We start from the raw sequence: 25,964 nt of genomic DNA, 5'->3' as shown, positions 1-25,964 counted from the left end.
TTTCAAGATGCAATTTTTCTGTGTAATTTCAAGGAAATTTGAGTCATTAAAAATGGTGTAGGAGACTTTGCATTGGCCTTAATTACTTGTTTTGATGCTCGTGATGAGTAAGTTGGTAGTGACTTCTGGAGTTTGAGTCTCTAGGACTACTGAGTTAGATGTAGAAGCCTTGGGGCTCCAGTTACACTCAGTCTACAGATAAGCAGGAGAGTGGTGGCCTGTATCCCTGTAGCAGGCCAGTTTAATCAAGTTTACTACGAAGCAGGTAAAATATTCTTTTCCTGATATGGTAACTCTTGTGATCTTTTTGTGTGTGTGTGTTGAGTCACTGTAAATGCTATCCAATTCTGAGTCCAATAATATTAAAGAAAGGAGTTAACAGTCATGGAAATATTTGACTTCAAGTCCATTGACAAACATTTCACAAGGAAAAGAATAAACTTCCACTTAAAAATGGATATTGTATTATCTTTATATGCACCTTAAATTCGTGTATAAACATTCACAAGAATTGTTACAGTCTCTTAACATCAGCCCTGATATCAGTTCCCCACATCGAACCCAGCATATATGGGGTTAAAAATAAAACCCACCACCCCCTTTCCTGCTTCTCTAGCTCCACTCACATGTAAATACCTGTTTCTTTAAACTTGGACTCCTTGAGCTTTACAACTATATGGGAGTTTCAAATTGTTAAAAGCTCAGGTGGCCTGATGTTGGAGGCACACTAAAGTTCAGCTAATCATGTGTCCTTGAAGTTTGCCAGGAAAGCCACTGTCTCAAGAATATCAAGGGTCAGAGGCTTCCCAGACCTCAGCTCCTCGACTCCAGACTCCCAGCACTTGAACCCGCTTCAAACAGGAAGAGGAGACAAGAGACAACAGCAAAGGATGCCCACCTGCCATCCTCCTATCTCACCACCCCACCCACCGCCTTGCTGCAAGCAGCCTCTCAAGGCCAAACGCAGGCTGGTGGAAAAGCACCCAGCTGCACAAGCTACATCTTCCCCCTCCCCTACCCAAAACCCCAAATAAAAATCCCTACCCATTCCTCATAGGGGAGCTAGCAATTTTTGAGGCATGAGCCCTTGCTTTGCTCCCTGTGCCTGGCATAGTAAAAACCTTTCCTCTCCACTCAAGACTCTGTTCTCGTTATTTGGATTGGCATCAGGTTCAGAGACCAAACTTTTGGTTACAGGATGAGAATTAATTATTTCTGAGAGAATTCTTACCTTGTAAATCTTGATCCCTTTAAGAGATGTCTGTATGATGTCTGGGCTGTAATAGATGTTAAGCCACAGACCATAAACTCTAATAAAGTGCGCACTACTCTCTGGGGTCCAGAGGAGCCACTGGATTCCTCAGCCCTTCAGCAGCCAAGCTATTCAATGAAAGAAGTAAACTTTAGTGAACAAAAGGTGCTAAAATGGGATTGATATATTCTTTTCTTTGATTTTCTAATATATTCTACTCTTTCCTTAGAGTAGAAATATATCTTCTTGAAAATTTTAGTTGATTTGTGTATATGGGCAAAAAGTAGTAACAATATATGTTGTTCTCTGGGGCAAATGTTTCACATTTTTTCACTGACTTTTACACTAGTTTCAGCATTTATGTGCAAACATTCTCTATCACTTATGTGCATTTTACGCTACTAGCTAGTGTGTGGATGTGCACACTACAATATGGTAAGTGTTTTTTATGAAAACACAAATTGCAATGGAAACACAAAGACATTTCAGAGACTCAGCTTGGTTTGGTATATCCATAGCAGTTATCTGCATGGGGTATATTCTAGATGGAGGAAACTAAGACCAATAACTCATCTCATGCTATTTTATCTACCACAGAAAGTCATAATGTCTTTGTCACTCCCATCCATGAATCTTCTCTTTGACAGAACAGCTCTCTTCCCTCACCCCCTCCCTTCAAAGGCATTGAGGTGATGTTTGCAAGAACTCTGAGTGTGGAGACAAACTTTCTCCTCTTGGGTTTCACAGTTGCCCAGAACTTCAGATTCATCTCTTTCTTGTGTTTCTGATCATGTACATTATCACTGCAGTAGGAAATCTTGGGATGATAGTACTCATCCAGATAAACCCAAACTTTCACACTCCCATGTATTTTTTTCCTTAGTCACTTCTCTCTGGTTGACTTTTGTTACTCTTCCGTTGTTACTTCCAAGCTGCTTGAGAACTTGGTCATGTCCAATAAAAGCATCTTCTACTCCAGCTGCAAGTTGTAGTTTTTCCTGTCCTATGCTGTGATGGTGACTGAGTCCGTCTTGCAGGCAGTGGTGGCCTATGGTCACTTTGTGACCATCTATAATCCTCTGCTTTATACAGTGGCCATGTCACAGAGGCTCAGTGCCCTCCTGGTGGCTGGGTCGTATTGCTGGGGTATGTTTTGCTCCTTCCTTTTTCTTTTTTTTTTTTTAAGGCTTGGCACCTGGGCTAACAACTGCTGCCAACCTTTTTTTTTTTTCCCCTGCTTTATCTCCCCAAAGCCCCCCGTACACAGCTGTATATCCTAGCTTCAGGTCCTTCTAGTTGTGGGATGCGGGATGCTGCCTCAATGTGGCCTGATGAGCAGTGCCATGTCCGTGCCCAGGATCCGAACCCTGGGCCTCCGCAGTGGAGTGCACGAACTTAACCACTCGGCCACAGAGCCGGCCCCTATGTTTTGCTCCTTGGTACTCCTTTGCTATGCTCTCCAATTAAATTTTTCTGAATGTAACATAAGCAACCACTTTTTCTGTGAGTATACTGCTCTCATCGCAGTCTTGAGCTCCAATATACACATTCCTCAACTATTGCTCTTTGGTTTTTCCACCTTCAATGAAGTGAGTACACCACTGATCATCCTTGCTTCCTATGTTTTTATTTTTGTAAACTAAACATCCATTCTTCCAGGGGGTATCACAAAGCCTTCTCTCCCTATGCCTCCTACCTTGCCACCATCACCATCTTCCATGGGACCATCCTTTCCCTATACTTCGTCCAACTCCAAAAACTCTTATCAAACTGTCAAAGTGGCCTCTGTACTTTTTACAGTTGTCAACCCCATGCTGAACCTTCTGACCTACAGCCTGAGGAGTAAAGATGTGAAAGATGCCTTCTGGAAATTAATAGACAAAAAGTTCCCCTTTCACTGAACTAATCTCAAAAGATGTTCCCAATCCCAAGAAAAACAGAAACAGAGTCTTCTAAAGCCTATTACATAGGTTTGCATGAGGCTTTTATAGGAGGCTGTGATGTGAAGGTGTCATGAAGACGTAAACTCAAATCCCTTGCAGCTGGTGGTGTCCTGTCCCTGAAGCCTCGTGTCTTTGTTGGGAGATGCAGATACACATGCCATGTGATTAAAAGGATGGTTCTTTTCTTCATGCCTTGGTTCCTGTGAATTGTGTGAAAGCACGGTCTTGGGCTTTCACTCAGCTTATATTGAAAAACACACTGGGTGAGGACAGTTACACCTATTGTGTAGATGATGACACAGAGGTTCAAGGAACTAGCCTAGAAATGACTGAAATCATGATTTAAGACAGGAACTCAACTCTGGTGACTCTAAATCTAGAGCCCTTTCACTATAGCTCCTCTGAGGCTGTTAGTCCAAGAGGTCACAGGAATTAGCTTTAACCCTTGCAAAGGACAATCTCTGGAGTAATTTCAATATTCATAGATTATGCTTGAATATTATTACTCAGAAGGTTGTATCCCAATATTACCAGGTCTGGAAATCTCTACCAGAGTTTTCTAGTCTGGTTCATATATATCAGGACCAGGGCAAATGTAATATACATTTTATCTGGGAATACTGAGCAATCATATTTCAAAATTTCTGTTCCAATGTTTATACGGATGACTAAACAAGCACAGATGCCCAATAACAAACACCCTAAAAATTAAAACAAGTTATAGTGGGAAGGGTAACCTTATAAAATTTAAAATAAATTTAAATTTCCTACTATTAAAACAGCATCTTTTGGGACAAATAGATAGCCATATTAGAAAGAAGACAAAATTAGATCTCCCTTATGTCACACACCAAAAGAGAGTTCTAAAAGCAAGTTTAAAAGTTAGATTACATGAATATATAAAACTTCCTGGCAAAAAACAGATAAAAAAATTAAAAGACAAATGAAAAACTGAGCAAAAGTTACCAGTAATGTCACATATAGTAGAGGAGAAAATGAAAATCCTCTAGAAAAATAGACATAAAATACAATTAAATAGTCTATATAAAGGAATACAAATCGCCCTTAAACTTATGAAGAGTTGTTCATCGTGACTCATAATAATAAAGATAAAAATGAAAACTGCCCTGAGGTATTATTTCTTATCTGTGAAAATGATAGAAATACATAAGTTTAATGATATATCCAGAAAGTGAATCTGTAGAAACAGATGTTTTCATACAAAGGAGGCAGGAAAGCAGCATGTTACATGTGATTTGAACTACTAGCAAAATTACATGTGCATTTATCTCTTTCAAACAATTACAATTCTAAGAATCTATCCCAAAGATCGAGTAGCAAAAAATATATAAATGACTAATTCCCAAGCACTATTTGCAATAACATTAGACTGTATTAAATCCAACGTGAAGGTTGTTGATTAAGCTAGGAGTCACAATAGAGAAGTACACAGCTGTGAAAATGGAAAGAGAAAGGTTTCCGTATATTTCTACAGCGTGCTTTCCAGAGAATTTCCTTAAGTGAATAAAGACAAGATGCAGAAAGGTTTTTATAGTATGATAAGTTGTGTAATAGAATAGGAAAAGGTAAAACAAAAACTAATAAAGATAGGAAGAGATGAAAGAAAACTTTTAGGAATGTGTATTATAACTCTGATTGGGGAATACGTAGTATTTTACATAGTTTAAAAGATATATTCTTATGTCAAAAAGTAAAACAAAACCTCTAAAATTTGAAAATAAAAACAAATGAATGGTCTGTGCCCAAAAAGCACCTCACTATGGTCTTGTCCGACCTCCCTATTTAAAATGCCACCTTCAATTGTATATTTTTTGCACTTATATTTACTGGAAAATAATTACATATTTGTTTATTTTTTGTATCCCCCATTAAATATAAATTTTCTGACAGAGAGATTCTATGTCTTTCTCCCCAGTATGTAAGGTTGTAACTAGCTCAGGATAAGCCTGGAATAAATATTGAATGAATGAATGAATGAATAAGTGAGTAATTATGTATCCTCACTATGGACTTGACCTTCTTTCCCTGGTTTCTGACTAGACATAGGACATTCAGCAGAGTAGGCATTTGTTTTGGTTTGTTTTATTATATTTTAATTGCCCAGTTTGAATAATCACTTCTAAAACAACCTTATCATTCTTTTTGATCTGTCTCCTGTCTGCATTCAAATTCCTCATGGTTGTGGTAAGTTTGACTCTATTCCCAGTTCCTTGGAAGGTCATATTTTTCACTCAATAAAGATTCATGGCACACTTACATTATGCTGCTTACTGATCTAGGATCTTGGAATATATCAATGAACAGAGCAATGAAAAACCTCTGCTTTGCTGGAACATTTATTCTAGCAAGGGAAAAAACAATGTATAATAAATGCAATGAATACAGATTAAAAATATATTTGAACCGTGTTAAGTACTTTACACAATAAATTGAGTAGTGGAGTAGCCTCTGTAGTGTATTAGTATGTTCATGGAAGTTTTCAGCAAAAAGGTAAATTTGAACAAAAACTCAAGGGAAATAATTCCAGGGTAGAGAAAATACTATTAGAAAAGACCACAAGGAAGCAATGTGTGATAATTTTCAAGAAACAAAAAGCAAAGAACAAAGCGAGGAGGTCAAACTAGCTGGACAAAGTAGAGGGGAGAAAGAATAAAAGGACAAAGATTTAAAAGGGGACTAGATCGTTTTACCAAGTTAATATTTAACTGTGATTATTTCTTCTTTAAGTCTCAATGAATCGTGATGACATAAAAGATGGGTCTTCACACTTCTCCAGTATGGTGAGAGTAGATAGTATAGAGGCAGACGGTTATTCCTGGCATATAGTAGTCATGCAATTAATATTTGATAGTGATGACTCATAAATGCATAATTTTGATAATTGTAAGAACGTATGCAAGTGATCAGGGGGCTGAGGAAAGTGGTCTTAAAATATGAACTTTCATATGAAATGTCCCTCATACTGCTCCAGGTTTTCTAGTACACAAGAATTATATCAGAGAAAGGTGATTGCTTTTAATTGTTTATTCCATGACCTCAAGAGAATGAGGCAATAAGTGGTCTATAGGGTTCATGTCCCAAAGGTAGTGACTGTAGCTATAAGAACACGTACATCACTCCCAATCCAGAGAGGCCCTCCCTTTGCCATCAGCAGGTTTGTTTTAAGATTCTAGACACAGGTTGGTTTCAGTTTGAAAGTGGGGTATGTAGAAAACAACATGAGGGGGGAACTGACCCTTTAGATTTAGACAGTTCTTGAAAAATATCTAATCCTTGCAAAAGTTACATATCTGAACACGCAAGGAAGAAGACAGGCACTTATTCTACAAGGCTCTGTGTTTGAGGACCTGGATCAGCCGAGCTCCTCAGTAGCCCTGTGAACAACAGGTGCTGGGGAAGAGGAAGAGAAGAGCTCTAAGAATTTGGAGGAATGTGTGTTGTTCTACTTCTAAAATTTTTGGAGGAGGAGTCAAGGTACAATGGACAAATATACAAATAAAAAAAAGCAGAGATTGAATAGACTCTCTAGTGAAAATAATTAAACAGGACCAGCTTTAATTAAGACTGTAAAACAGGAAACGTATGTTCTCTGAGAGCAAAAATTACAACAAAATGAGGGAAAACTTATAGGGAAGAAGATTTCAGCTGCTGTCTTTCCATGGCTCAAAGATACAGAAATTTTTACCAGCAATTGAATAATAGCATTTGGTACATACGGGCCTTGACATTAAATATGATATTAATTTAAAATGAATTCTTAAATGCCTTAGACAAATTAGAAATTGTATTGAAAAAACTGTGATAATTAGAATGTCTGGCTTTGCACTGGATTATCTTTTGAGGTTGCCTTTAACACTCAAATTTAGGAGTATAGGAACAGATAAGTTCCTCATGTGTCTCACTTTTGTGTATGATCTGACACTCTTATTGATGAACCATCTGAAATACTTTTCTTGGGCTGTAGGACCAGAGATGGCCTCATCAGAAATCACAGAGAAAGAGTTTTCCAGTATGGTAGGATCTTAGAAGTGTGGACAAATAATTAGAAAAATATAATTTTTTGTATTACTATTTTCTTGCAAAATGTCTTCAGAGTGTGGTACTACCTCCAAATTACAGTCCTGCTCCCTCACAGGTAATGTAGGAAAGAATGAATATCCTATGTATCTTCACGGGAGAGAGGAGAGAAAAAACAGAGACAGAGACCTAGGAAAGGCAAGTTTCTAGGTCAGAGTCTTCACTATAATTACTTATTCCTGGGAGAGATAATTTCCCTAAATCTCATTCTTGTTTCATCTTGATGCTGCTTTCTGGTATAACTATGTGGCATGTGTGCTGTCATTGGGCTATTTCTCATAGATTTAGAGTCTCTAGTTTGTCAGCTAAAAGCATGATGATTAATAAAGTGAATAAGTTAGTATCTATACTACAGATATAGTGTAGAAAAATGGATCCAGGACTTGGAGTCTGGGGATCTAAGCTCTAGTCATAGATGTGTAGATTGGTCCTTATTTGCATGTCACTGAGAAAGCCAAGGTTCTCCAGCTTCTGCTTTGTCACCTCTAGAATAAAGAAGTAGACTAGATTACCTTTGGCATCTGTTCCAATTTTATTACTCCTCAAGAAGTGAAGAAAGATTGACAACTAGAAGTCCATGAGCTGAGGAGTGTACTTTCTAAAAGAAATAAGATTAATTTTGATAACAGATTTATTGGGTCAGAGACAGAAGCAAAGATTAAAGTGCTATATGGAATTAACAATAACGGCACAAATGCAAAGTGTTAGGACTGTTCATTCTTAATGTCACAATGTGAACATACGATGCAAAAATTAATCTATTTAGAAATTTCTCATTTTTTTAATGTTTGCAGGGCTGTCATAATCAGTTATCATATTATGTTAGGCTTATTTTTTATGAACTTATTATGTTCAAGGAGAACTGAAAGTGTTAAGGGGAGGATTTTATTTAAAATAACCATGAATCTCTTGATTTCATGTTGATTTGTAAAAATTAAAATTACAATTGAGAACTTAAAAATGAATTCAATAGTCATATTATATTTACTTAAAATTTAAAAATGGTTATCACATTTTAGAAGTTTATACATTTAGCATATCTTGCATAAAAAATACATAGAGAAATTCTGAAAGAGATACTTTACTTCATCTTCCAGTTTTGGTGATGGATAGTGAACCAAGCTTCTTATATCCTCACTGTCTTTATATTTTGTTTTCAGGGCTGATTCAGATTTTGACAAACAGAAACCATGTTACTATTGGAGAGAAACAAAAGTGGGGCCACATTCACTCTCTTGGGCTTCTCAGATTACCCAGATCTGCAAATCCCCCTCTACTTGATTTTTCTGGCCATCTACAGGGTCACTGTTGTAGGAAATATTGGGATGATTGCAATAATCAAAATTAACCCCAAACTGCACACCCCCATGTACTTTTTCCTCAGCCACCTCTCATTTGTGGATTTTTGCTATTCTTCCATCATTGCTCCCAAGACCCTGGTGAACCTAGTTGTAGAAGACAGAACCATTTCATTCATAGGATGTTTAGCACAATTATTTTTCTTTTGTATCTTTGTCATAACTGAATCCTTTTTATTAGCTGTGATGGCCTATCATCACTTTGTGGCCATTTGCAACCCTCTGCTCTACACAGTTGCCACGTCCCAGAAACTCTGTGTCATGCCAGTTGTTGGATCATATGCATGGGGAGTAACACGTTGCCTGATACTCACGTGTTCTGCTATAAAATTATCATTTCAGGGTTTCAACACAATCAATCACTTCTTCTGTGAGTTCTCCTCATTGCTGTCCATCTCTTGCTCTGACACTTATCTCAACCAGTTGCTGCTTTTCGTTTTTGCCACCTTTAATGATGTCAGCACATTACTCATCATTTTCATGTCTTACCTATTTATCATTGTCATCATCCTCAAGATGCACTCAGCCAGTGGGAGCTGCAAAGCGTTTTCCAACTGTGCCTCCCACCTGACCACCATCACCATCTTCCACAGCACCATCCTCTTACTCTATTGTGTGCCCAATTCCCAAAATTCCAGGCACACAGTCAAAATGGCCTCCGTGTTTTACACAGTGGTGATCCCCATGTTGATGCCTCTGATCTACAGTCTGAGAAATAAGGATGTCAAGGATACAGTCAGCAAAATAATGGACACTAAAATCTTTTCTTATTGACCATATTATTTTAGTGGAGTTTGTCCCTGGCACATAAATGAACTCTGTCCATAAAGGTTGATTTTAAAGATGCAATTAAAATTAATGAAGAGTCAATGCTGTGCAATGGAAAAGACATGGATTTTGGTTCAAAGAGACTAAACTTCACTATTTCTCTCACTGGAAAAAAGTCAACTCTCTAATTTTTCATCTGAAAAATTGAGATAACATAAACTAGCTTCTAATCACATTGTTCAAATTGAAAGACTATATAGATAACATATGTAATAACTTATGTAACCTCAATAAACATTAATTTTATCCTCTTTCTTATCGCATGCTTGGAGTAGACTAGGCTCTCAATGAACACATGAATTTCTCCTAAAAAGTATAAATAAGACATAGTATACATGCTTCAGGGAATGCAAATTCCAGTGTTGATGGTAGGGTTGTGAAAAAACTGACTATTGTATAACATAGAAAAAAATTAGTATCGTAGAGGGTTTGAGAAAAAAAAACATGTCCAAATCCATTTGGGCACTTCAGAGAAGTCCTTCATAAAATAGGTATTGTTTGAACTTGTCCTTGGATAACCGTATGGACAGAATTTTAGGGACACATTTCAAAAAGGAGTTGTATGCAGGAGACAAAAGCATGACAAAATCATGGAGGTCACAATGTAATACTGAGTCAATGATCCAACAATTTCTTATTGAGCTAATACTCTATAACGTGTGTGTGTGTCTTGTGTACACAGGCTACTTGACATGAATGGAAAGTTGATAAGACATGGTCTATCTTCTGAATGCATTTCAAAGCAACTCCAGAGTGGCAGTATGAAAAGCAGACTCCAACAGAAGCTGAGAAATAGTAGACTGGATCTCAGAAAATCTTATATGCAAAGAGTAAGCATGATGTGTGCCTACTCAACCTGTACTTCATGCTATCATTCTGCCTATAAAGACATCAAAAGTATGATAAATTCTTTATGATTTTTTTTCTGAACATGAGCATAATCTCTGAGTCCTTCTCAACACAACTCCCACCTAAAAAAATTGTCTGGAGTTGTATTAAGTGTTGAAAACTAATTACCTATATAAGTTTATTCAAAATAAAATAAAAACTAGACAGTCATTAGCATCAAGACCTATTTAATCTGGCAAATTAAATACAGTAGATCTTTCCAACAGTAATTCATTTTTCCTTGAATAACTGTTACACCCTTCTCCTTCTGTTTACTCAATCTGGCTATATAAATTCTAAACACATCATCAACATAATGGAAGAAATAAATGTATAGGTGTTTGGTAGTGGCAAAAAACTTGGGTAACAATTTTATATGGGCTCAATAAAGTTATTTGAAATGTTCATATTATTTTGAACTCATAATAATTATTAAAATGTTTCATTTAAGTGCATTATTTGATAAGGAATCAAATAACCATTGAATAAAAATAGATAAAATATATAAGAAACAGTGTTTTACATACTGGATGTCTGATGAGGGAATGCTTTTCTCTTTTATTGAGTTATGTTTCTCTGGGTATTTACAAATTGATCTTTTAGTACAAATCTGGCAGTTATACAATTTCTAATTTTCTTTGAAATTAGGAAATTATTTTTATTAATCTTAAACTGAATCAATGATGGGCAATGCCTCTTTATAGAGAATTTTATTTTATTTCTGTCCTTCTTTGTCCAAAGATGATCATATTTTGTGGTAGAGGTGACATAACTCACTTAGCTTTTACTTTGAGGAAACCAAGGCCCAGAAGGCTTACGTGACCTGGCCAACATTGTAAAGCAGTTGTTGACAGAATTAAAGCAATCGTTCTAGACTCCAGACACATCAGAAGCACATTTTCCACTAAACGCTGGCACACAATCATACTTTTTTCGTTTTCAAATTGTGACATTTCATATTCTTTATGGTAGATTCTGCTGCTTCTATGTAGAACATGGCTTATATGAGTAGTCTTCACATTTTCTGGTAAGGTGCCTCTCAATTAGTTTTGAAAAGGTAAATATCCCTAAAATTTAATTTTACATATAAATATATCATCATAAACTTAAATAGCAGCAAAAAGTGTAATTTCTGTTGCATAGCATATTCATTTAAAATACATAAATAGCAACATCTGAAACAGTCATATTTGTGTCTTCTCTTTTCCTGGACTCATATTCAATTCTAGTCTCCAAATGAACATTATCATTTTATTAATGAGATTCTTACTTTTTATTTCTTGTGATCATAATGCTTTTGACAATTCCAAAAGTTTTTCTTTATGGATTAAGTTAAACTTTTAATGATACAATAATAATTACACCACTAATTACAAATATAATTGCCTTGCAAATTTGTATAACATATAATTATTCAGAATCTAAAGAAATGATTTTGGGAATACTTATTTTTGTGAAAAATATTATGAATATGTGTTTGAACTTTTTATTCCAATTAATTAATGTATCTATGGAAAGACATCACTTAGTGTTAGAAAGCACAAGGTTTAAGCATCCTTTCTATTTCTGCTTTATAATAAGTGAAAATACTGAGACTACTTGGTCATATTAAAGGTAAATGGGAATAGAAACTTTGTCAGGAATTGTGCTGTAATAATCATGTCACTCAACTCTTTCAACTCTGTCCAAGTTATACGTCAATATCTCACAATGATCTTTCATCAAAATTTTTTTAAATAATGAATTAAACAAAATTAGGTTCCTTTCCAATATTGTTTTAGGCCAAAATTTAAATTATGTCTTTCACAAAGATCTGTTGCCCAGTGTGGTGGATTGCAAACATGGTCCAAATTCTCCAGTCTTCCCCATATCTTTGCCCCTTTGCAACTTTTCTGATCAAATGATGAAATCAGTTTCTCCACTCCTAGAGTGTAGGCTGCTTCTGTGACGAACTTTGGCTAACAGAAGGTAGCTGAAGTGACACTGTGCCAGGTTAAAACCTCTGAACAGCCTTGTGCCCTTTTCACAATCTTTTGGAATTTTCATAGTCTCTTAGAAAAGCTGTTATATGAACAAGCACAGACTACCATATTGGATAATGAGAAATATAATCCACACCACATCACATGAGAGGGCATCTAGCTAATGACCAGACTTGAGTGTGAAGTCTTTTAGATCATCTAACCTGCCAAGCTGATAACATACCTAGCCGAGTCAGGCTGAGCCATGTCAGGGTCAGAGCATCAGAAGTAACTTACTGACTCATGCCATCCATAGTGACCAGTGCAATAAGGAGTTGTTGTTTCCAACCAATAGGTTTTGGAGCGGTTTGTTATACAATTATTAGAACCATGGACTTTCTTAATTTCTGAGAAGATTACCACAAATACCTTCCAAGTCTTATCATATAATGATTAAACATATCTGTTATTCTTCTACTTGGAGGCACCTTGATTAAAACAATGAAATTAAAAAGTTTAGGAAATTTAATGTACTATTGATTTCATTGAACCTTGCTAATGCAATATTTTCCTAAAATTGTACTATTGTATGTGTTTTAAATATATTTCATCAAAAACTTAAAGCTTCATATTTACATCATTAAATTTATGTATAACGACCATGAAATCAATTTCAATAAAATGTTTATATTTAAATCAATGTTTCAAAACACCTGCTATGTCTTTAAGTCTAAGACACAAAGAAAGGCACAGCAGCTTTCCTGTAAGTGAGATGCTCAGATGATATAAAACATCACTACCAAGGATGCTCTTTATAGATGCTCTTTTAGTTTTTCTGTCATGAGACTCTCTCCTTCAGGAGGATGCATTTTGTGACAATAGTTTCAGCGAGTGCTAAGAACAGATGTTAAACAGATAAGAGATTAAAGAATAAATGTTAAAAAATGTTATCAATCTACTGTGTGTCTGATTTCAAAGCATCATTGAATTGGCTAAAACACATACCTAATGCCATTATTTTCCATTAAAATAAATATGTATCATATGCCAGAGAGAAACAAGAAGTCATAACATGGGTTTGAAGTGTCTTGACTAAAGAAAACTTCAGGCTTCATGGAAAACAATATTTCAAATTGTTCTTATGTTTTAGGTATTGGAAGTTTGCTTTTATTTTCCTAATCTGAGTAATTCATATAGTAATATGTAAATGGAAAGAGGAATCTTTGCTTTTGAAAAATTAGAGACAAGGAATTGTGATAGTGCTAGGGGGAAAGGAGACCCATTAACACTCCTCAAACTCAGGAAATTATCAGATGAATCAATTTTAGTAAAACACATTTAGGTTGTTGACAATTTGGAAACTGATGAAACTGATTACCTGTAACTAATTACATCTGTGGAATTCTTGAAACATTTGGTATATCCAAGGACACAAACCACAAAGAATGGTTTGAACACTATTGGTTTAGGGAGACATAGTATAGTCATAAAATGAGCAGACCTGGGAGAGATCCTTGAGGCCATTTCACTCAATGGCTTCTGGCTTTAAGTAGAGATTATGCCAACTCAGGATCCTTCAGGAGCTCTGCTCTTGCTCACACAGTTGTATGGGTGCAACAAACCAAAAGAAGCATATGGTCTCACTCTATTAGTGAGTCTGTGTATGACTTTGGGCAAGTTACATCTGTGTTTGCTTCTGGAACCTCACTTGTGAAGGTGTATAACTGTACTGGTCTCATTTATTTTTATAAAGACGAAATGCATTAATACTTGCATTCAGAACCGTACCTAGCACATAGGAAGTGCTCAGTAAATGTGAGCAATTATTATTACTCTCAGTAAAGTAACTTCATTATTCCCACCTGTTTCTGGTATTTGGTGGAGCTCTGGTGTGACTTCAGACTCTTTGCCTTCCAGGAAGGAGGTTCTGAGTACAAGAGAAGCAAAATTGAAAAGACTTATTTGTATATTTCACGATGGGCAGGCCATCCCTGGCTCATGGCGCAGTGATTGGATGCAGCGTCCAATGCTTTGCAATTCTTCATGAACCCTAGAAGGGATCATGTTGACTTTTAATAATATGTTCCAAGGTGGGATAGTTTTTCTCCCTGTTTATATCTCACAGAAGCTATTAATTGTTTGAGTCCCAAGATGGTATTGTTTTCTTATATCTTGTTGATCTCCCGCAGAGATCAATGATTATTTTTGGAAGCTTAAGGAACATGGGCCCCAGGGATACTCACACACAAGAACATAAAGCCTACATCATTTCCCATCGTGGCATCTTCAGAAACAGGGAGAGCAATGTCTAACACAAAGGTTGGTTGGTTGGACTACACTCTCTTTTCTTGGGAATGGACATAAATGATATTTTCTGGGATCTGGAGGCTTGTTCTTTTTTTTTTTCTTATGGCTTATGGCAGTAACTTATTACAGCCTTGTGTAAGAGAAGGATGAACTGTAAAAGAGGACAGTAGTATTAGGCATATTGTTAATCTGTATTTAGCCTTCTTTTAATTAGAAAGTGTTTTAAGAAATGCCGTGTTTTGAGCACTCCTTTATGAAAATATTTTGCCTTTGTGTACTGAGAAACAATTTCAATGGGAAGTGGGGACAACTTTATCTGCAGGACCAAATATCTTGTAACAGTTGTTAGTGTAAGAGGGAATAGAGTATAAACAAATTGGAAAGAATACTTGATTTCTCTCTTCTTCCCTCTTCTTCCTCTCTCACACTAACCCCATCCATGGAACCCGGTAAATACTGCATGAAGATTCTCCTGACAGTCACTCCTATGATAAGGATGGCAATAATGAGCCCTCAAGACTGCTCACAGGGGAATACAGACATGTTAATCACACATGAAGCGGAAAGAGGAGGAATTATTTTGGCTTTATGCAAAACACTTTGAAATATCTCTCCATAGAATGTTTCCAAACCTTAGTACTGTTGACATTTTGGGCCAGATAATATTTTGCATGTGGTGTTGGTATAAGTGGGTGTGTGTGGAAAGACTGTTATATGCCTCATAGAACGTTTATCAGCACTCCTCGTCTCTACTTACCCGATGTCAGTAGCATCCTTTCCTTTTGTGACAACCAAAAATGTCTCCAAATATTGCCAAATGTCCCATGGGGATCAAAATAACTCCTGGTTAAGATCTACTGCTCTATAAGTAGCCAACAATGTAATTTTTCATCTTTACACTTGAAAATGGGAAAAAGTTTTCAAAATTATGTAGTACTTTGAACTCATAAAAAGACAAATAACTCACTTTTACAAGCTATTGAAGAGAGAAAACCATATCATCAGAATAATTATTTGGGGGGCCGGCCCATGGCCGAGTGGTTTTCACGCACTCCACTGCAGCAGCCTGGGGTTTCACTGGTTCAGATCCTGGGCGCAGACTTGGCACCATTCATCAGGTCACATTGAGGTGGCATCCCACATGCCACAACTAGAAGGACCCACAACTAAGATGTGCAACTATGTACCGGGGAGATTTGGGGAGGTAAAGCAGAAAAAAAAAGATTGGCAACAGTTGTTAGCTCAGGTGCCAATCTTTAAAAAAAAAAAAAGAAGAAGAATTACTTGTTTCAAACTGGGATTTCTTAGTGCACATATCCTTCACCTCTTTGAAATCATCTGAAGAATGAATAAATACCTGGCTGTGCTGCGATTTAGCCCAGACTCTCTTCCTCCAGGAATAGCAGCACCTTTATAGTCTTGTGCATATCTACCAAGGGTCAGAAGGAAAAGAATAAACAGGAGTGTTCTCATCCACTATTGGCGTTTTCTATAGGTCAACGTATTTGAATATATCAGTGCCTTATTTTTAAAAAATCACACAGTCCCTTCTTACTCTACTTCATAACACGTTTGTGAGAATTCAAGCAAGTTTCTAAATTACTTTTTCTAAAAAAGTTATTGAATAAAGTACTTATGTTTCATGAATGTTGTGAGGATTAAATATACAATTCAACTTCTGTAAACATATGTAATATTCTGTCTGTGCAATGTGGCTTACTATTTTTTAACTTGCCATTTTATCATAGTCATTTTGCAGGTCATTAAAAGTTCTTCAAAAACATCATTAACTATATGATTTAACTCATACTTGGAAGAGAAACAAACACATAGATACGGAGAACAGATTGGCAGTTACCAGAGGGGAAAGGGGTGTGGGGAGGGTGAAAGGGGTAAAAGGTCATGTATGTACAGTGATGGATGTCAACTGGAATTTTGGTGGTGAACACAAAGTAGTCTATATAGAAGTCAAAATATAATGTATACCTAAAATTTATATAATGTTAAAAAACAATGTGAAAAAAATACATCATTTTAATGGCTGCATAGTTTTCCATAATATATATGTACCATAACTTTGACAATTTTCCTCCTGTGTAACACTTTATTTCTAAGTTTTACTATCATAAATAATGCTTCAGTGCAGCAGGAAGCATTCGTATTAATAATTTCACATTCACATCATTGATTAGTTCATCAAATAGATTTAAAGCAGTGAATTCATTTTTCAAATAGGTGATTGTAAGGCTTCAGCATCATGGCTACAGGAAGTTTGAGTCTAAGTATCAATTCCATGAACAATAGCTGACATTAAATTGCATAATTAGCAAAATCACTGCTAATTTTATAGAAAAAAATACCAATACTGAGTGTAAAAGCCACTTTCTCCATCTATAATTTACTAATAAAAAATGAACACTGTGGGTTAACAAGATTGAATAAGCATACTTTTCATTGTTTCAGTGGAAAAGAGAGAAAAGTACTATGTACTTTTTAAAAAATTATTTCCTGGGATCTCACTATCTCCAGTATTAATTAAAGAAATGGCCAAGAAAAAGGAATTTGAAATTCATAAAACAATACGCCTAATTAAATTATATTTGATGTCTATCTAATGACTCAGTTCCGCACTCTAAATTGTATGTGAGTAGTTTAAGGGATCATATAGGCTATATGGATGTCAATGCTTTTATATGATCTGCGAATTAAACTGTGAACTCTAGGCATTTGTATGCTACAATTTCTGAACTTTTCCTAATCTTTATTAAAATGTCCTATTTTCTTGCTGAAAAAATTAACTCTTCTAATTATTCTCATGTCTTCTTTAGAAGACAGACAAAACTTAATTTGAGATTAAGAATAACTATTAATATTTTCTGCAAACCCAATAAGGTAGGGACATGGGAAAGGAGAACTGTATTGCTGTGACAGAAGTCATTCTCTTTGGATTAGCAGATGCCCCAGACTTGAGGTCTTCCTCTTCTTGGTGTTTCTTGCCTTCTAGGCAGTCATGGTTTTGGGCATTCTGGGCATGATTGCACTGATTTGGGTCAGCTCTCAACTTCACAGCACCGTGTACTTTTTCCTCAGCCACTTGTCCTTTTGAATTTTTGTTACTCTGTGATCATCGTGCCAAAGATGCTAGGTAATATATTAAATTAAGACAAAGCCATATTTATCCTGGGATGTTGTGTGCAATTCTTCTTGGTTTGCACGTATGTGGCAACTGAGGTTTTCCTGCTGGCTATGATGACCTATGACCATTTTGTGGCTCACTGCTGTACATGGTCACCATGGAATCTCTGTGTGGAGCTGATGTATTGTTGCTACCTCTGTGGGACTGTGTTTTCTCTAATGGACTTATGTTTAGCTCTTGAGATCTCATGCTATAGACCAATGTGATTAACTGAAGAAATGTCAGCATTGTGGCAGAGTGAGTTGACCTGTTTGTCTTTCCCCTCTAAGCTACATCTAAACAGACATCCATTAACCAACAGAGTATTCCTTCCACAACACAGCAGGCTGCCTGAGAGACCCATGCAGTTATACATCTGAAAGTGGATATACTGGACCCCTGGGAAGCAGTAGAACTAAGGGAGTGGACCTCCTCCCTCCCTGGTGGCAGTCATTGAGGACATGGATCCTCACACAGTGGTGGGCATGACAGTGAGTGGAGATGGGGATAGCCTGGCCCATGTGAAAATGCTTTCAGAGTGTTAACCTGGCCTCTGGAAGTGCCCCCCAAGCCAGAGTGGCCCTGCCTTTGCAAAGTCTCCCCATGAAGTGGCAGCAGGTCAGCCCCTGCAAATATTCACCACCTAGACTACTCAAAGAACCCCACTTGTGTGAGTATGACCCACCGAATGCAGAGGCCTACCCACATGAGTGCAACCCATCCACCTGCCAAGCACAGTGGCCCAATGAACATGAGTGTGACCCACCAAGTGACTGAGGCCAGCCTGAACAAATGAAGAGCAGCCAACTGGCACAAGTAGGAACAGATGGGGTGTAAACAGAAAACATAGCCTTTGCTTTCCCCAAGCGGTGGCAGGTGGAATCTGCAACCATATACTACCACACATGTGCCAGCAGAGGATCAATTCATCAAACACCATGAAGTATTACAACAGCAGTCTAGAACTGAAGGAAAATGAAAAGTCTCCAAAAACCAATCCTGAGTCACAGAAGACTGCAATCTAAATGAAAGAGAATTAAAAATAGTTGTCATTACAAAACTCAATGAGCTACAAGCAAACACAGAAAGATAGTTCAATGTGCTCAGGAATAAAATTAATAAACAGGATTAATAAACATAAGGAATACTTCACCAAAGAGATTGAAGCCCTTAAAAACACTATGCAGACATTCTGGATATGAAGAACACAATTAATGACATAAAAAATAATGTAATAATGTAGAAACCATAAAAGGAGGAGCCGACCTTATGGAACACAGAATAAATGATCTAGAAATAGAAATCTAGAAATGCTTCAGGTGGAAGAGGAAAGGAAACTAAGACTTAAAAACAAGAAGAAATTCTTTGAGAAATGTCCGACTCAATTAGGAAAACTAACATAGGATTATAGGTATGCCAGAGGAAGAAAAGAGGCAGAAAGCAGCAGAGAGCTTGTTCAAGGAAATAATAGCTGAGAACTTCCCAAACCTGGGGAAGAAAGTGGACATGCAAGTACATGAAGTCAATAGAACTCCTAACTACATCAATGCAAAAAGACCTTCCCCAAGTCAGATACTAAAACTGTCAAAAGTCAATGACAAAGAAAAAATATTAAGGGCAGAAAGGCAAAAGAAAATAATCTAGAAGGGAACCCCTACCAGGCTTTCACCTGATTCCACAGAGGAAACCTTAGAGGCTGGGAAAGAATGGGATGATATATTCAAAATAATGAAAAGACAAAAAGTACAACCAAAAATACTCTATCCAACAAAATTACCCTTACAATACAATGGGGAAATAACAGCATTCACAGATGAACAATAGCTGAAGGAGTTCATCATCACTAGACTTGCCTCATAAGAAATGACAAAGGGATACCTCCTACCTGAAAGAAAAAGGCAAAGACTTACAAAGCTTTGAGCGAGGAGATAAATAGAAAGACAGAATCAGAAAATTGCAGCTCTCTATCAGAATAGGTTAGTAAAAATTATAACTACAAGATAAAAGAAAAGAGAGCACCAAAAATAACAATAAAAACTTTAATTTATTCACTCACTCACAATACAAAAGAAACAATAGTTCGAAGGGAAAGGGGAGACGGATGGAAAATGCTTAAGCTAATGGAGACAAGAGGCTATCAGAAAATGGACTATCTTAGCTACAAGATCTTTCATGTAAAACACACGGTAACCATGAAATAAAAAACTGAACAGAGGAACAAGTCATAAATAAGAGAAAACCATCACAGAAAACCACCAAAATGAAACAACAGCTAGAAATACAAGAGAAAGGAGCATTGGAAATATAGAACACGTGGAAAATAAGAGATTAAATGGCATTATTAAGTGCTCACTTATCAAAAAGTCACTCTAAATGTAAATGGATTGAATTTGCCAATCAAAAGACCAAAAGTCATTGGATGGATTAGAAACAAGACTCAAAAATATACTGCCTCCAAGAAACCCATCTCAGCTCTAAAGATACACATAGGCTCAGACTTAAGGGAATGGGAGGTGATATTCTAAGCAAATGGTAGGCAAAAAAAAACATGTGTAGCTATTCTTATCTCAGACAAAGCAGACTTCAAGATAAAAAAGATAACGGGAGACAGAGTGGTCATGTAAAATAATAAGAGGAACATTCCACCAAGAGGGCCTAACACATTAATATATATGCAACTAACATGGGAGCACCAAAGTATATAAAGCAACTATTAACAGAAACAAAAGGGGAAATTGATAGCAACACAACAATAGTAGGGAAACTCAGCAACCCACTTAGGACAATGGATACATCATCCAAACAGAAAGTCAATAAGGAAACACTGGACTTAAATGAAAACTAGACCAGATGGACTATATATATATATATATATATATATATATATATATATATAGAAGATTCCCTCCAAAGGTAAAAGAATATGCATTCTTCTCAAGTGCAAATGGAACATTCTCAAAGATAGACTATATATTGGGAAACAAGGCAAGCCTTAATATATTTAAGAAGATTGAATCTATATCAAGTATTTTTTCCAACCACAATGGTATGAAATTAGAAATGAACTATAAGAAAAAAATCTGGGAAAGTCACAAATATGTGGAGAATAAACAACATACTACTAAACAACCATTGGTTCAATAAAGAAGTCAAAGGAGAGAATAAAAAATACCTGGAGACAAATGAAAATGAAAACATGGCGTATAAACTAAGGGAATGCAACAAAAGCAATACTAAGAGAGAAATTTATAGCATACAGATCTACCTCAACAAACAAGAAAAATCTCAAATAAGTAACATTAAACTACACCTAAAATAACTGGAAAATAGGAACAAACAAAAGCCCAAAGTCAGGGGAAAATAATAAAAATTAGAGCAGAAATAAATGAAATAGAGACTAAAGAAACAACAGAAAGAATCAACGAAAATAAGAGCTAATTCTTCATGAAGGTAAACAAAATTGGCAAACTCTTAGCCAGACTCATTAAGAAAAAAGGATAGGACAAAAATAAAATTAGAATGAAATAGGAGATATTACAACAGATACCACAGAAGTACAAAGGATTATAAGAGAATACAGCGAAAAACTATACGCCAAAAAGTTAGATAACCTAGAAGCAATGATTAAGTTATTAGAAACATACAATTTCTTAAAACTGAATCAAGAAGAAATAGAGAATATGAATAGAACAATCAGAAGTAAAGTGATTGAATCAGTACTCAAAAACCTCCCAAAAAGCAAAAGTCCAGGACAAGATGGCTTCTCTGGAGAATCCTACCAAACATTCAAAGAAGAGTTTTTTATCTATCCTTCTCAAATTGTTCCAAAACATTGAAGACATGATGCTTCCTAACTTATTCTACAAAGCTAACATTACCCTGATACCAAAACCAGGAAGCACAGCACAAAGAAAAAATGTTACAGCCCAGTATTGCTGGTGATCATAGATTCATACATCCTCAACAAAATACTGGTAAACTGAATACAGTAATACCTTAAAACAGATCACACACTACGATCAAGTGAGATTTAATCCAGGGAGAAAGGGATGGTTCAAAATCTGCAAATTGATCATTGTGATACACCACATTCATGAAATAAGGAAAAAAACCAAATGATCATCTCAATACATGCAGAGAAAGCGTTTGGTAAGATCCAACATCCATTTGTGATAAAACCTCTCAATAAAATGGGTATGCAAGGAAAGTACCTCAAAATAATAAAGGCCATATATGACAAACCCTCAGACAACATCAAACTTAATGGTGAAAAACTGACAGCCATCCCTCTGAGAACAGGAACAAGACAAGGGTGCCCACTCTAAGTTGGAGGTATCAGAATCTCTGAATTTGAAATATACTACAACCTATACTATTCAAAACAGGATGGTGGTGGCAGAGAAACAGACAAAAAGATCCTTGCAACAGTATTTAAAGCCCAGAAATAAAACCACACATCTATGGACAGCTAATCTTTGACAAAGGAGCCAAGAATATACAATGGAAAAAGGAAAGTCCCTTCAATAAATGGTGTTGGAAAAACTAGACAATGACATGCAAAAGAATGAAAATAGACCATTATCTTATACCACACACAAAAATTAACTCAATATGGATTAAATATTTGAATATAAGACTTGAAACCATGAAACAGATACAGGCAGTACGCTCTTTGACATCAGTCTTAATAGCATCTTTTTTAATACTATGTTTTCTTGGGCAAGGGAAACAAAAGAAAAAGCAAACAAATGAGACTACATCAGACTAAATAGCTTCTGCAAAACAAAGGAACCCATGAGCAAAGTGAAAAGACAACCCACCAACTGGGAGAAAATATTTGCAAATCCTATATCTGGCAAGGGGTTAATTTAAACAATATATAAAGAACTGATACAACTCAAAAACAAACAACCTGATCAAAAAATGGGCAGAGGATAAGAATCGTAATTTTTCCAAAGGAAATATAAAGATGGCCAATGGACACATGTTAAGATGTGTCTTAGGCTAACAGAAAAGATGTTCAACATCACGAATCATTAGGGAAATTCAAATCAAAACTATGATGAGGTATCACCTTACACCTGTCAGAATGGCTGTAATTACCAAGACAACAAATAACAAATGTTGGAAAAGATGTGGAGGAAAGGAGCCATCATACATTACTGGTGGGAATGAAAACTGGTGCAGCTACTATGGAAAACATTATGGAGATTTCTCAAAAAATTAAAAATAGAAATACCATACAATCCCACTATCCCACTACTGGGTATTTATCCAAAGAACTTGAAATCAACAATTCAAAGAGGTTTATGAATCTCTGTGTTCATCACAGCATTATTCACAATAGCCAACAGGTGGAAGCAACCCCAAGTGCCCATCAACGGGTGAATGGATAAATAGATGTGGTGTATATATATAAAGGAGTAGTACTCAGCCATAAAAGAGAAAAAATTGTGCCATTTGCAACACCATGGATGGACCTTGAGGGTATCATGTTAAGCAAAATTAGCCAGACAGAGAAAGACAAACACCATATGTTTTCACTCATATCTGGAAGATAAACACACACATGGATAAGGAGAACACATTAATGGTTACCAGAGGGAAATGGGTGGGGGGAGGGTTAAATGGGTAAGGGACCACATAAGTATGGCAACGTATAAAAACTAGAGTATTGGTGGTGAGCATGACATAATCTGTGCAGAAACTAATATATAATACTGTACGCCTGAAATTACATAATGTTATAAGCCAATATGACCTCAGTAAAATAATTAAATTAAAAAATGTGGTTAATGCCCTTTTTTCAATCTACTGTCTTATCTCTTGCTTGATCTGATATCACTATGAATAAACTGCTGCTATACATTTTTGCCACTTTCAATGAGAGTATATCCATCAAGATCATCATCACCTCCCACTTGTTTATTCTCATCGCCATCCTGAAGACACACTCCATAGAGGGAAAGTGAAAAACCATGCCTCCCACCTCACAACCATCATTGTCTTCCCCAGAGAAATCCCTTTTATTTATTGCTAACCCGGTTCTGGCAACAGGATGCACACTGACAAAGTGGCCATGGCATTCCACAGTGTGGTGATTCCCCTGCTGAATCCTCTGATCATAGCCCAAGGAATGAAGGCAGCTCTCAGAAAAGCAGGGTCTCCAAAATATTTTCTCAGAGATCATTTTCTTAGCAGGACTCAGTGTCCCAAAGTGGAGGCTGGTGGAGGGATAAGTCAATGGCCTTCAGTGTTGGAGTGGAGATAACAGTCAAGAGGCAGATAGTTATGAGTGAGTCTTTTGATTCACTCATCTTTATGCCTCTTTCATTTACAAGGGTAGGATTGAGCATATTTCAAAATTTGCAGCCTACTTCTTTGAGTTTATTCAACCTACAATGATTCAAATGGCTATGGGTAATGGACTATTAAGACACTCACATTTAGTTTGCTGTAAAACCTTGACAAGCTTAATGAAGAACTGACGAAAATTACATTTTATTTTAGTATCCATCACGGAAACTGATTCAATACAAAATTGAATTCCTGTTATTTTACAATGAAGAGCACAACTTTGTCATTTTATGCACAGAATTAGATTCCTGTGTGTGTATATATCCTGTTAGTTGTTTACTTCTTTCCTCCTTTATTATTTTTGTCATTGTCATTGCAACGTCCGGTGTTTTTGGAACTTCAGATACTATCGTATCTGAACAATGGAGACATTAATAATAATTATTTCACAGAAATCTTAAGAAAATTAAATCACATGTCACAGGCAAAGATCATAGAATAATCCCTGGCATATAATTATTTCTCTGTCTCAGCCTCTATCTCTAAGTCTCTGTGTCTCTCTCTGTGTCACTCTGTCTCTCTCTCATATATTTTCTTGTAGGTGTTATATGTATATACATTACAATCACTTAATAACCATTGTTATGAGTGGCAGTTAATCTGATCTCCATGTCTTTTTTCACTTTCTCTTTCACTTCTTATCTCGATGCTTCTTTTACAATAGTATGGATCAAATGCTCAATGTGACTGATAAGTGGACTTCTAAACTCTGTTTATGTTCTTTGCTCTTGATCAAATGACCTTTTTCACCCTTCCTCTATGTTTCTAAACTACACTTCTTCATTCAATCCTGATTCACATGCACCATTCAGAAATTGGGAAGGGAGTGAGACAGAGGCATAAATTCCTGAATTCCTTTGCATGAATTGTTCAATCATAGAGATTTAGATATAACATTAAACTTTATTCCAATATTTTGTGTCTCTGGTCAAATAAAATTATATATTCAAAGTACATAAAACAGCAAGAAAAAGTGTGTACAGGAATATTATCTCTATAAAAGTATATGTTTGGATTTAATAAGACTTCACAAAACATATTAATACTAATTTTATCCAAATGATAACATTATTTCTGTGTCAATCTAAAAATTATGGGCAGAGGAGAAAAAGAAAAAAAACCAAGAGGAATTCAATAAATGGAAGCATTTAATGTTCAATAATTTTAAATTCTTTTCTGTGATTTTTCTATTCAAGTATTTTATTCACATTTCCACTGGGTGTGAATGATTTTCAAAATAATGTACAAGACATTTTATATTTAAAAAAATTGACCTCTGAAGATAATATTTAAAAAATCTCATAATTTGGTAATCCCACTTAATTTTATGTATTAGACATGCTTTTTTATATGTAGTCCACATTTTTTATGTACTTACATTAAATCTTTGACAACTTAAAGAATAAAATGAGGTGAAAATAAATCTTGCTCCATTCTATATGTTATCTCAAATTTGTATGAATGTTTAACTTGAATTTTAGTATGTATTAAATTGATTGTTTTTTAATTTACTTTGTACATTTTTGCTGAATGAATGAATGCTCACAAAGTAATTTTCCAACTCCCTTTCCCAAACAATATACTAATGTTTACAACACCATTTATTGAGATTATTTTCCTTCTCTATTGGTATGTAATATATCCATTATCACATTTAAATTCTTTAATAAAAATTATGTTGTTAGAGTTGGTCTTTCTGCCAGATCCTAGATAATATCCCACAATCTCAACTCCATCTTCTTTAATAAATAATAAAGGGTATATTATTTTATAATGTCATTTAACGTTTAAAACACA

At 35.8% G+C, this 25,964-nt stretch overlaps 1 protein-coding gene and 2 pseudogenes across 1 annotated transcript; all 3 read left to right on the top strand.

The window, feature by feature from the left end:
- The first annotated feature begins 1,944 nt into the window (after positions 1-1,944).
- On the top strand, positions 1,945-3,153 carry LOC138922953 (olfactory receptor 5D14-like; annotated as a pseudogene).
- A 5,330-nt stretch (positions 3,154-8,483) lies between these two features.
- LOC138923008 (olfactory receptor 5D18-like) lies at positions 8,484-9,425 on the top strand. Its single transcript, XM_070259539.1, has one exon. It carries the CDS (start codon positions 8,484-8,486, stop codon positions 9,423-9,425), a length of 942 nt encoding a protein of 313 aa, XP_070115640.1.
- An 8,110-nt stretch (positions 9,426-17,535) lies between these two features.
- Positions 17,536-18,037, top strand: LOC138922952 (olfactory receptor 5L1-like; annotated as a pseudogene).
- The last annotated feature ends 7,927 nt before the right edge of the window (positions 18,038-25,964 follow it).

Source organism: Equus caballus, unplaced genomic scaffold (assembly GCF_041296265.1).
Source record: "Equus caballus isolate H_3958 breed thoroughbred unplaced genomic scaffold, TB-T2T haplotype2-0000437, whole genome shotgun sequence".
NCBI lineage: Eukaryota > Metazoa > Chordata > Mammalia > Perissodactyla > Equidae > Equus > Equus caballus.
Note: the sequence above shows the minus strand (reverse complement) of the source record. Positions and strands in the feature narration are given on the sequence as shown.

Excerpts from the sequence above, each read along its gene's own strand:
- LOC138923008 (XM_070259539.1), top strand. The coding sequence starts at position 8,484 with ATGTTACTATTGGAGAGAAACAAAAGTGGGGCCACATTCACTCTCTTG.